General features: G+C 38.6%; 1 protein-coding gene across 4 annotated transcripts in view; it reads right to left on the reverse strand.

Moving 5' to 3' along the window:
• Positions 1 to 13,550, reverse strand: part of col5a3a (collagen, type V, alpha 3a) — a 172,109-nt gene that overhangs the window by 23,449 nt on the left and 135,110 nt on the right. For all 4 annotated transcript variants that reach the window (XM_067421459.1, XM_067421477.1, XM_067421452.1 and 1 more), the window contains 12 exons: positions 13,279 to 13,353; positions 12,914 to 12,997; positions 7,779 to 7,835; positions 7,571 to 7,624; positions 7,414 to 7,467; positions 7,139 to 7,192; positions 3,740 to 3,793; positions 3,507 to 3,560; positions 3,125 to 3,169; positions 2,405 to 2,458; positions 2,247 to 2,291; positions 122 to 175 (listed from right to left, as the gene is read on the reverse strand). In XM_067421459.1, coding sequence (XP_067277560.1) covers positions 122 to 175; positions 2,247 to 2,291; positions 2,405 to 2,458; positions 3,125 to 3,169; positions 3,507 to 3,560; positions 3,740 to 3,793; positions 7,139 to 7,192; positions 7,414 to 7,467; positions 7,571 to 7,624; positions 7,779 to 7,835; positions 12,914 to 12,997; positions 13,279 to 13,353 — 684 coding nt within the window. The remainder of the gene's footprint in view (positions 1 to 121; positions 176 to 2,246; positions 2,292 to 2,404; positions 2,459 to 3,124; positions 3,170 to 3,506; positions 3,561 to 3,739; positions 3,794 to 7,138; positions 7,193 to 7,413; positions 7,468 to 7,570; positions 7,625 to 7,778; positions 7,836 to 12,913; positions 12,998 to 13,278; positions 13,354 to 13,550) is intronic.

Below are 13,550 nucleotides of genomic sequence, written 5' to 3' on the forward strand. Positions count from 1 at the left end.
TGAAAAAGAAGAATATAACTCTTTATTCAAACACAAAAGTGTGGGTTTTGTTCTAGCAGTGTATATTTGCATTGCTGGCGTGGCTTCATTAGGCAGCACTGCAGTGAAGATGGATGAATACCTGTATGCCTGGGTTTCCCTGTTGACCTGAAGGTCCAGGCTCTCCAGGGGGTCCCTGAGAAATGGGGGGAAAAATGTGAGCCATTGTTTTTGATAATCATTTGTTTGTAAAGCTGTTAGCTTAGGACTTTTGTCCCACTTTATTTCAAGTGTCCTTAACTTTTAACTATCAAGAAAAATAAGTACAATGTACTTTTTGTGTTCATATTACTGCAAAACATTTTGTGCTATTGAGGTGGGATACCGGTATGGTTAGGGACAGGTTTGATAGGTGTGAGGGTGGGTTAAGGTGTTGAATAATTACAACAGTATAATTACAGATGTAGTAACAGAAGTTAATTACAGCTATAATTACATGCAGGGTTTAAGTGTAAGTGCAATGTAAAAACATGTATCTACACAATAAGTGCATTTCATCAAATCATTCAATTTCAATGTAGTTAAGGAGACTTAGGGTGCATTCACACTTGTCATGTTTGGTTCGATTAAAACGAACCCTGGTGCGAATGCTCGGTTAGTGCGGTTCATTTGAATATATGTTAACGCTGCCATCCGAACCCTGGTGCGCAACAAACAAGCGGACCGAGACCACTAAAAAGATGGGTCTCGGTCCACTTCCAAACAAACTCTGGTTCGATTGATATATGAAGGCAACACGGACCAAAGACATGTAAACGAACCAAAAACTGGACGTGACGTCACAAGATGCGACGCTTCAAGTCATCTGATCAGACGACGCAGAAAGATTTGTGTATCCAAAATGAGTAACGTTAGAGGGCAAACGTGGAGCAACGAGGAGGTAAGTGCCTCATCAATATTTGATCCAAGCATGTTTCGGAAATGCTAGAAAAAAAACACATAAAAGCAAAGCACAAAAAGCATACCTGGTTCTTCTCATCAAATGACCTGTGTTGCCCATTAGTCGGTACAGACGACGAAACTGCCGTCTCTTTTGCAGCAGATCTTCATTTGCTGTTTTGAATGTTTTGAACATTTTATGAGAGTTCTCAGCTGGTAAAAATAATGCCATATGTACACGCATAAAATGATCGCGTTTAATCCAGCACACAGCGTTGTTTTGAATGTTCGGTAAGCAGCTCCTACATCATATAAACCGACCAATCAGGTTGTGAGCGTCTCCCTATGCCTTTGGTTCAGTAACTTTAGGTTCGCTGTTAAAAATGCCAGTGTGAACGCTAAGCGGACCAGGACTATATGTTTTGTTTTTGTTTTTTGGTCCAGACCAAACGAGCCAAACTAACTGAACTACAAGTGTGAACGCACCCTTAATATAAAGTGGGACCTAGTCAAGTCCTCCTAGGATGTTACCTCTATAGTTTGTAAAACTAAATATAATTTGTATTATTAATAAGGTGGGTCATTTCATGGACATTCTCTTTTTCACTTTCTAAAAAGGTTTTGTTGAAATGGTACTTTAAAATCAAGGGCAAATGTGCATTATTGGTGCTTTAACTAAGTGCTTTAATCACTCTCTGCCTGCCACAGAGAACTATGGGAAATATAGTTTTGTTATGCAAAGCTGTCGCCTCATAAACTGGCTAAATGAGTAGTATTTTCTGCCAGGCTTTATCGCTTTAATCAACAGTACATAAAGTGCATATAAACTAAAATATACATTCAACCTTCACAATGAAAATGTAAATGAATAACTTGAGCTCTATGAACGGTAATCGAGGCATGCTGTTGATTACCCAGATTGTAACCAATATCAATTAGTTTCTCTTATGATTATTTAATTGACACACCCCCAAATCTGAAAGTCAGGGCTCAAATTAAATCCTATCTTCCAACTGGTAATTAAACCATTGTGGTGCCAATCAAGTGCATTCATCTAGCAAATTCTATCATTCCAACATGACTTGAAGGCAGTAGATGTCAGTTGAATAGATGGAGGCCTGAGGTAACTTTTCTCTATAATTCTTAAGGTCTTTGTTACCCTGTCTGCCAATGTAACAGATCCTCTACGGGTTACTTCACAATGATTTTATATAACATCTGACATGTTGTTCCGAACAATCAAACTAAAACCTCCTACTGCTCTTTTCTGGAATGTATTTGTCTGGCATTGTGTAATACATGCATAGAAAACTTCACAGCAGACCCACCAAGTTGCCCTTTGCCCCTTGACCACCATCGACGCCTTGAATTCCCTAAAAGTAAAAAACAAGGTTATATTTTACAATCTTAATAACACAGCACCTCTATCCACCTTGTGCATGCAAACTAGCCTTTATGTAACTCTGATGGATAGCAATTGCCCTACCTGCTGCCCAGGTGGACCAGGTGGCCCTCTTGGCCCCACTAGTCCTCTTAGCCCCTGTAAAGAAAAACAATCAGAAACTCATCAGAAACTCCCATTAGCATCACCAAGGTCAAGTGCGCTAATGACCGAACAGTATATCACTACAGATTAGTATTGGTTTACACACAAGGGTGCTTATGTACATTTATGTCAAGTTTGTGCTGATGTGTATGTGTATACATGTTGTATAGACCCTCTTGCCTCTAGTACGTACGTCTCTATGTGTGTATGCGTGGCGAGCGCGTGTGTTTTGTTTTCGTCAGTCTTGGTCTTTGTACGCCGGCCAAGCCACCTGTTCCAGAGCCACATCTGTGATCTCTAGGGAAGTGATTGATATGGAAATATAATCATGCAGGCCAGGATTTCATCTCTTCCCTTCACCAATCTCCCAGCTCATCTATCTCCATCCCCGCATTTATCTCCACAGCATCTCCCGCTCTCTCGGCAGGCACTGAGCTGTAATAGTGCTCAAGTCCCTTACTGCTCTGGGTGATACATTTAAACAGCCACCGCCCCAGTGAATCACAGCTCACCTGCCGCGATTTAAATGGTGCTTTAGCCACCGTTAATCAGGCTGTGCCAAGCAAGGACACGGGCTGCCTGTTAAATGTTTGAGACGCGCATGTGTTTATGTGTCAGTTTGCATGTGTATCTATCTGTGGGTTGGGTTGGATCACTCACAGGTTCTCCCGGTTGCCCTCTTGGTCCAACAGGCCCATCCGAACCCTGTAATAGGAAGTTTGGCGATATAAACATCTTCATTGTGGTAGACAGAAATCAGCCATAAGTCTTTAAACAAGCATGTCAGAAGGGTTATGTATGCAAACATATTCCCATTCTTGAAAGCTGTGATCAATGTGAATCGCTGCTGCATACATTCTTCAACTTTGCATAATGAGAACATCCCACACAGTGCACAGCTTGTCTCTTTTATGCGATTTGTGAGTACACACCTGGGGCAGTGCAGGCAATCTTTAAACAGATTATTAGCAATCTGATAAAAGACTCATTAAGGGGGTTGAACAAAGCTAAAAAAAACAGGATAGAAAAAGTCATTCATTACCTTATGACCGGGCTCTCCAGGTGGACCTTGGGGTCCAGGTTTCCCCAAGTCTCCCTGAGGAATGTTCACAAGAATGTCAAATTTGAGTTATTGCACACAACATGAAGTCTAAAATGGATCTGAGGATCTATTAAAAGTGAAGCGGAGCGTTTAGACACATCTAAGAGCCACTCTTGACTGAGCAGTAAACAGACTGTGTGATTTGATTAAGCAATTAGGTGTTCTCTACGTACTCTGTGTCCTTTGTTCCCTGGAAGACCAGGTAGTCCATCAAAGCCCCTGTCACCCTGCAAAAAAGACAGAGATCCATAAGAAAGATCGACAAAATCAGCCATTTCAAACACACGTCCCCCAGAACACTTCATTAACTAAAAAAAACATGTCCTTTCACAATGTCATTAGCTTTGCTTCGAACACGCAAATGCACAGACGCAAGCAGTGACTATGGGCCAGAGGTGTGTGTGGCATGTGGCAGGGTTTGACAGGCTGCCTCAGAGGAACCTTCCCATCTGCTGCGATTCTCAGCCCGCATCCGGTGCTGGGACTCAGAGAGCTGCGGGAGTACCTCGCACTTCCTCATCAAACAAACTGCTGTTGTGCTAAATAGATCTGCGTGATTTATTTACTGACGGGTCTTGCAGCTGGACAGGGCTGAATGCTTGCTATTGTCAGAGCACACAATAAAACACAGCTCTCAATAGCAAACGGTTCCATCAATGGCCAAAACTATTAGGGTCAAATTAAAGTTTCCGCTGTTCCCATTTAGCGTTGGCAGCTGAATCTACAATTTGAGCATATGCATAAACACATAAACTAACCAAACAAAAAAACATTTCTCTTCAGGCATTTTTAGTGGTTGCCCATGCAAACTCACCAACATATAGAGTGCTGAGGGGACAAGTCCAAAAACCAGTAAATTAGCATTTTTGCACTTGTGGTTCCATTGTCCTAAAATCAATGTTTTTTTTAAATGCGTTTTGGTTAAATTCCTGAATTAAGGTTTGCGGCTAACACAAGCTCATTTTCATTTTATTACTACAACATAAAATATTGTAGACAGGAATCAAATACTTAAATAAAAGTACAGATAACCTTTTCAAGTATCACTCCAGTAAAAGGGTTCCTTTTCAAATTTGCTTTAGTAAAAGTACTTTATTTTAAATGTACTTAAGTATTAAAAGGAAAAGTTACTGATTTATGTATGTTTATTTATTTAGTAAATTTATATTCTCTTTCCTCCTGCTGAAAATATGTGTGTGTGTGGTGGTGGGGGGGGACTTAGTAATTTGCATGCACTCAAGCTCCAAGGATCTCCTGTTCTTGCCTCATTTTGTGAAATTTGTGAATTCAGTGAATTGTTAATTGACCAAACCATTGAATCAGTGAGTTGTTGACTCGAGAACAGATGCGATCAGTCCAATTCACAAATTAATCGCTCAGTGCCATTTGCGAACCGATTTAGCTTGTTCACAAATTGAACACTGATATCACATCTCAGAGCGGGTGATGATTTCTTCAGTTCAAAATAATGAGGAGCAACATGTTTTTATGAAATGTAGTTCTGTCATGACGACTCTTGTAGTGTTTAGCATGGTAATGAGTATGACAATGTTGATATATTTGTTCTTGTCAGAATTGATCTGCTCCAAAGTTGAACAAGCAAGTTCATTGGCTGCTGATACAGAAGGAACCATCAATTGTATCCTATAGAGAATGATGTGATTGCAGGCAGGTTGAGTTGAGGACCTACTGTATCAGCCTGCACCATCTAGAATTTCATGACAGAACTATGTATTGAAGTAAAAAGTACAATATCATGCTTTGGAATTAAATTAAGTAGAGTTCCTCAAAATAAAAATACAGGCTACTGTCCACCACTGTAAAATATATCAGTTATACTTTTTTAAGCTTCGGTGTCTTGAAAAAAGCAGTCGCTAACAAGTGGCTAAATGGGACTACTGAGGTTGTTGTGGATAAAGTAAAGGTAAACTCATCAACTCACTAGTCCACTTTTACAGCCTAATTGTGTTTATACTCACGCTTTTGCAAACTATTCTAACTCAAAACTTGTGGATTTGAAATATTTAAAGGGGTCATAAACTGGCTTTTTTATACTGTTGTCTGAGGTTAACTTAAGACGTACATGTGGTTTTTACATTTAAAAACATAATGAATAAGTAATAGGCTATTTTCTACACTGGTTTTGAGGCTCTTTCCTGCACGCTCAGTTTTGATGGGTATGCCGCATGCCTAAAGAGTTGGAAGAAAATGCCCACGGCTAGGATTAGATAAGCTTTGCATATTATAATTAGCTCTGGCTCTCCCCTTGAGTACACGTGAGTAATTGTTTTGAAAGTGTGGGAAAACGGCAACCAAAATGATTTGCCCAAAGGACTCGCAAAATATATTTTTTCATACAAACACAATGATTTATCTCTCATCCAACTCCAATTAATTGGAATGTTACTTTTTATTACTTGGCCCGTCTGATCGACTGATATAACCACAAACCATGCATCACTAACACACATGCTTACACACACACATACACACACACACACACACACACACACACACACACTGCAGAGTCAAACAAATCATTATGATTAAAACTTTTTTTTTTCAAATATCAAGACAAGAGAGTGAATAACGCACATCAAGAAAGGAATGTTATTCCACTATTTAAGATAGTCAGATGGCAGGCCAAGCTTACATTTTGGTAGCCTGTCTGGAAAACACATAGCCCTGGGAGGTCTGACTTTGCGAGTTCTGGCCCATAGTCCCATACATGTCCAAGTCTGATCATGAATTGCAGTTAAATGAATCAACAACACCTCAAATAAAGGATTTTCCAGCCTTTGACAGCTTACTAAGTTATGTTCAGTTAAACACGTACATATAATCAATAGATCTATATCAAACGATCTGTATCAATGCAATACTATCAGATATAAAAAAATAAACATTTTACTCACTTTTAGTGTGTTGCTTTATTCATTCATGTAATCGCATTCTGTCTGCAAATCTAGTCTCTTGTTTAAAAACAAATCTGTTGTGAAATGAAGGAACAAACGCGCATTGTCTTCCCCATGCAAGCAGGATATTCATTAAAAAATAAAGTTCAACCATGCATTCATAATACTGGAATCTGAATGAAGTTTCTTTTCTTTAAAGTATTTTTTTGTAGATTTTTTTTACTACTATTCTTTAAAACTACCCTTTTAAAGTGTTGGTGTAGTTTGGTTTTTGGTCTGGTTCTAGCTTAATTTTCTAAAAGTTGGATTCATTTGTGAAGATATAGTCTTGAACAAAATATGTAAGTGTAATAACTGCAATAAGTGTAAGTGTAATAACTTTCGTTGGTCTCAGAGCTTATTTTCTGGAGAAATCCCAAAGCCACTGGAAAATGGTTGTGTCAAGTGGTGAGGCCAATTTTCAGATATCCTACAAATACACGTCATCACAGCACTCTTGTGTTCTAATTATCATAGGTTAGGTTTAACATTGACTGTTAAAGTCAGGTGTGTAAGATGAACTCGAATTGCAGAAGAAGCTGATGTTTATGGTGAAATAGAGCCACAGTCCTTATTATTGTGCATGGCCTGTCCTAATGGGACTATAAGGTGAATAACCTTTGCTCCTGTCTCTCCATGAGCCCCCCGACCTCCATCCGCTCCTGACCGACCCTGCAAGGTGAAACACAGAATACCACTTTGTCATCATATTCTATGCACCACTGTGCACTGCTTATGCAATATTCATGAACCAAAAAACACAGCACATCAATATAGAAACTGTTATCGCCCCAATTCATATTCATGATGAGTTTAATTAAATGGATCACACTTGAACTCTGATCACTCTTCCATTGATTTCTTTACACTGTGTGTGAGATGTTAGGTCTTACCCTCTTCCCAGGTTTCCCATTAAGACCAGCAGGACCTGGCAACCCACGTGGCCCCTGAAGTGAGAGGAATAAGAAACAGATAGAGAGCGAGATGGAGATTGTGAGTCCAAGGTTTTTTAAAGGCTACTGAATGTAATATAAAGGGGACTGTCCTAACCGGAGGCCCATTCTCTCCACTGTCGCCTTTCAGACCACTGGGACCAGGAAGACCCTGAAACAAACATGCATTTTCAAAGACAGAAAGTATCAGCTGAATCCAAACCTCCCCCTCCAAAACAATCAAAATTTGAAGAAGATAGCACAGGCTGTGCTAAAAAAAAAAAAGTCTGAAATAAACTGGAAAAGAAATGAGAAAGATTTCTTACCACTGGACCTGGCCTCCCTGTGAGACCTAATGGACCTGGAGGACCTTTCAATGATAGCTAGAAGCAAAGAAAAATAAAAACAGACAAGTTGAAAAGTTTCAAATTTATCCTATAGTTAACCTGCATTGTACTTGTTTATTTATATAGTTCAAAATGTAAAAAAAAAATCCTTATGATCAAACCTGCCTTTAAGGTGCTAACAGCTACTTATTTGTAATAATATCCTGCAATAACACTGTTCAGCGTTTCCAGAGCATTATGTGTTCATTGGCTAGTGATACAGAAGGAACCATCAATTGTATCCTATAGAGAATTATGTGATTGCAGGCAGGTTGAGTTAAAGGGGTACTTCAGCGCTGGGAAGATGAATCTGTATTTAAACTGGGTCATCAATGCAGTAGAAATGTGAAATTATTTTTGAATTTGGTGTCTTCTAGACTGAGAAAAGACAGAAAATGTATTTTTGTCCCATGGGGATGAAAGACTACAATTCCCAGAATGCTTCGCTGCCCTGTGAGGCCATTCCCAACGCCAACAACTTCATTACTGTGACTGAGTTAGAGACACTACAATTAAAAACTGAACGTGTCTGTTCAATATAATGAGTGAGTCACCGCGCGAGTCTCACAGCACTGAGCACTGACTGCACGAGTGATGAGAGCTGAGGTAATCGCGACTACATTCGTGGCATACATTCACAACGCGAGTTCAGTCTGGCGCGTTTCAGTTCATGCCTTTGCAAGCTTAACTTTCATAGAAATGAATTTGAGAAGTTAAAAGACTTACATTGCTCACCATAGCTCCGTTTAAATGATCCTGTCTGCAAGCTGAGCTCTCCCTGCAAGCTGAGTGTAATCTCCCATCCCCCAATGCCAGATTCAAAACATGCGGAAATGGCTCCCTCTGCTGGCTGTAGTCTTTAGCCTCTGGGCAAACATTCCTCCTATGATGCAAAAATCGTCATTTTGCATCATAGGAGGAATTTTTCCAGAAATAAAATGCATAAATCTCTCGTCTCAGGGAGATATGAGAGGGGAAAGCACAATCATTTGAATATTCTCCAGGGTTTCTACTGATACAAAGCCATATGCTAATCGCTGAAGTAACCCTTTAAGGACCTACTGTATCAGCCTGCACCATCTAGAATTTCATGACAGAACTATGTATTGAAGTAAAAAGTACAATTTCATGCTTTGGAATTAAATTAAGTAGAGTTCCTCAAAATAAAAATACAGGCTACTGTCCACCACTGTAAAATATATCAGTTATACTAAAGTGTTTCTAAAGTGTTCTGAACAGTTTTATGTGTTCTTGCACGGTAAACTGTAGTTAGGAAGCTATTCTACTTTATCTAAAAAAAAATTGTAACCTAATAAAGTCAGTTAAAGCTACACTGTGTAACTTTTTTAGTTTATTCTTAGCTAAAAACACGTAAGTTTCACGTAAGTTTATAATATGCCATTGAAAATACATACGGGTGAGGGGTTTGAATGCTGGTCGCCTTGTTGCCCCTCCATCTTGAAAGTACATTAGCCAAAGAGGGACATAGCTGTAAATTCAAGCTTCGCCTTTCGCATTTTAACACTCGATGGTACCGTGTCGAATGTGAAGAGGGGGATTGCCATGTTAATCTTGGACTAAATAGGCCACTGTAGGAGTTAAAATGAAATCAGAATTGGGAGGAACAGAAACTATTATTCCTGGATGGTCATATACTTTTTCACCGCTAGATGGGGGGAAATATCACACAGTGTAGCTTTAAATTCAGTCATATTTAAAAATAAATTTGAACAATGAAACTACAGTACCATTGTTTAGGGTCTAAGGGTCAATATGGACTTTTTATTTTATTTTAATAAATTCATTATTTTATTTTAAAGGATGCATTGATACAGATTCATCAACAGTGACAGTAAAGACTTTTAAATTGTTACCAATTTTCTATTCTATTCTATTCTATTCTATTCTATTCTATTCTATTCTATTCTATTCTATTCTATTCTATTCTATTCTATTCTATTCATCAAAGAATCCTGAAAAAAATGCATCACTGTTTCCATAAAAATGTTAACTGTTTTCAACATTGATAATAATCATAGATGTTTCTTGAGCAGCATATTATAATGATTTTAAAGGATCATGTGGCACTGAAGACTGGAGTAGTGATACTGACAATTCAGCTTTGTCAAATATTTTTTCAAATAATTAAATTGTATATATTTTACAATACTGGTTTAGTGTATTTTTGACCAAACAAATGCAGCTTTGGTGTACATTCAAGACATGAACTATATTTAAGAGATAATCCATGGCTACTTTGGCTAGCTGTGCATATAAGTATATGCTACTAAATATAAGTAAAAAAATTAACAAATCACTCATTAATCATTAATGAACACGTAGTCATGTTTCATAAATCATTAGTTAATTATTTACTAATCACTTGTAAATGACTTGTAACAGAATTTACAAAACATTTATAAAATGTTAGCATATCACTTGATAATCACTTATGAATGTTTTGTAAATGATTAGTTCATCATTAACTAACCACTTATAAATGACTTACAACTGAACGTTATTATAAAGTGTTACCGTTTAATGTACAGCTAGCCATGGATTATCTCTCTTATACCATTTGGGAGCATTGACAATTTGAATCTCTCATTGATTATTGCAGTGCTACATTTGACTAGAAATGTTGTCAAACGGGGGTTTATTTTCATCAGCTACCACTCATTAAAACTAGCAATCTGCCTGCTTTAAATCAGACAAAGTAGTGAGGTGAGGTTACATTTATTCGATTGAATTATTATTTATTTGAATTAATTAGCCTTTTGAGAGAGAGAGAGAGAGAGAGAGAGAGAGAGAGAGAGAGAGAGAGAGAAAGAGAGAGAGAGAGAGAGATAGAGAGAGAGAGAGAGAGAGAGAGAGAGAGAGAGAGAGAGAGTATCTGATTGTGAATTGTCTGTGCAGCATCTCTTTACTAGCAACGAACCTGTGAGTTTAATTACTTAAAAAACAGTATCATTACAACCTCCTCGCCGAGTAATAAAATGTAGTAAATCAGTAAAGTTTTTTTATTAATAAACCTGACAAGTTTCTGTGCTTCGGAATGTTTCTGTGTGTGTGCAAAGTGCGATGGTCACTCTCTGTGTGCTAGTGACGTATGTGTGTGTGTGTGAGTGCGCTTTAATGAAAGCAGCGCATAATATAGAACAGTGATTAAACTGACTTGGAATAGGGCTGAACAATATTCTGTTTTAACATCGACATCGCGATGTGCGCGTGTGCGATAGTCACATCGCCGGAACATGCGATGTGAAGGGTAGTAGTATTTTTATACGGTCTATGGTAGTAGCCCATGGTGGAAGCACACAGTAAACACGAGTTTGTTGCTGGAGTGACATGCACGTTCCTCATGCCTGCACAGTGATTGGTTCGCTGTGCCGCTGCTCACCGCTCACGGCCAAACATTCACTGCTAAAATGCGCACCGAAGAGGATCTGAAGAGGTACAAAAAAAAAAAAAAAAAAAAAAAAAAAAGGTTCGTACCAGAAATCATCTTTTTGGGACTATTTTGGCTACATAAAGGAGGATGTTGAACAAAAAGAGGCACTTTGCATGGAGTGTCTTGTGGCCACAAAACAAGAAAACACCACCCATTTGTCTGATCACTTAAAACGGCACCACAAAGATCTTTACGACGAATACAAAGCAGGGCTCGACATTAACGCTTGTCCGGGATATGTGGGTGTTTTGAAGGGACAAGTGAAAGAGAATTTTACTTGACTGACGGAGCCTGATTAAAACACAAAATAACTAGCGAATCACCAAAATGCAAGAATTTGTGTGCATTTATTTAGTGTAAGTGGTGATCGATTGTGGATAATATATAATGAACTGACGATAATAAGGTCGTGCTGTTCACGCTCGTGCAGCCTCTCGAGGAAAAATCGCAACACTAGAGCGTTTTCCTGAATATAATCACGACTGTAAATGACACTGATTTCATATGACAGTTCCATAAACAACTAACATTCACTTAGTCACTTACATTTTAGATGCAATATTTAGTGTTTTTGTTCTATTTCAGCAGTGAATATCGTTCATAACAGACCCGAAACACGTCTCACTCACAGCAACAAGTGTGAACGATTCAGCGTTCGAATGAATCGTTTGAATGAACGACTCAGTGACTCACTCATTAAGACCGTCACCTGCTGCCACCTACTGGAGGTTTAGTTTCATGTTTACACATACTTTCCAAAATTTCTTTTCGTCACTTGTAATGAAGCTTGCTTATTAGTGAAATTATTAATATCACGGAATGGTAATTATTGACTTTAGCCTGGATTGATGGCTCTCAATATCGCAATATATATCGTTGGGGGAAAAAATATCGCAATGTAATTTTTTTCCAATATCGTGCAGGCCTACTTGGAACTATCTTTGCATAAAGTGGTTTAATAATTGACTGTTCGCAAAGACCCAGCTGATTTAGTTACTGTTGCTATGTGCGACAAGCCACGCTCTAACACCACACACACACACACACACGTTCTAACAATACACTAACAATAGCGCTTCAGTTAAAGCTGCTCGTTAACCGATCATCTCTTCCTTCTGGTTAATTTATAGTATCAAATAAAAATGAATGAACTTCAGAAGCAATGTTGTTTCAACCACGGGAAGACGCCAGTACACCGTTATCCTAGTTTAGGTCCACCAACATTACTCTACGAACTCTCTTGACAGCTTTGTCAGACAAAAATAGCAGATTCGGCAGATGACAGTATATGTGATTGGTCAGAGTGCCTATCAATCAAACTGCCGGCGAAGGGTGAATTGCACACTTTCCATTCAATCAGAACAGACCATGGTATAAAACACTAAAGCTAACCAAAGCGGTCTCTAGATATGGCTTGAAGCCTTTAGGGCAATTTTATGGTATTATTATTTGATACTTTCAACAAGCCACACAATTTGAGGTATCATTCATATCAGTATCACAAGTGGTGCCAGATAAGTTTGAGACAGTATCCCCTACAGTTGATTATTTTGGGGGTTAGTGGTTTGCTTAAATCTCTAAAATTAAATATGAGCATTAGAAGAGACAGATTTGGGTGTCTTACTTTGGTCTGTTGTAAGATGGCTTGAGCTTGCGCCTCTTGAGCAGATACGACAGGTCCCTTTTGAGAGTCTCCTCCATACTGGAACTGGGGGGGGACAAAAAAGATAACTGACTAAATATTTCAAACACATTAGGCAAATCACTATTAAAGATGTATTTTTAACATGTTTAGCACACAAAATTGGAAATATACTGGATGCAATTAAGATTAGATCACAGCTCCACCATGTGGCCAAAATAGGCTATTGAGACTGAGGACTCATGTTTTGTGACGTACATTTTTTATTATATACCTCTGGCAAACTACTCTTGCTAATTTGATGCAAGTGGTTTAAATTCATTACAGAAGGAATGATCTCATCTTACGGGTAACATGAGCAAAGTGCCTGGAGGACCCGGTATCCCATCAGCACCAGGCAGCCCTGGACGTCCCTCCGGACCCTTGTGTGAGGAGAGACAATTAGTTCAGTTCATTGATGGAGCATTTCTGTACGTGCATGTGTGCACAATTGTGTCAGCAATACCTATTTGACAAAACAATTGCATGAACAACAGCATTCTTCAGTTATTCCCTACCCATTGGCTTGTTTCCTGAATGCATTATAACACCTATTGATTTTTTTTTACGTGATGCCTGT

This window comes from Pseudorasbora parva, chromosome 2 (assembly GCF_024679245.1).
Source record: "Pseudorasbora parva isolate DD20220531a chromosome 2, ASM2467924v1, whole genome shotgun sequence".
In the NCBI taxonomy this organism is placed as follows: Eukaryota; Metazoa; Chordata; class Actinopteri; order Cypriniformes; family Gobionidae; genus Pseudorasbora; species Pseudorasbora parva.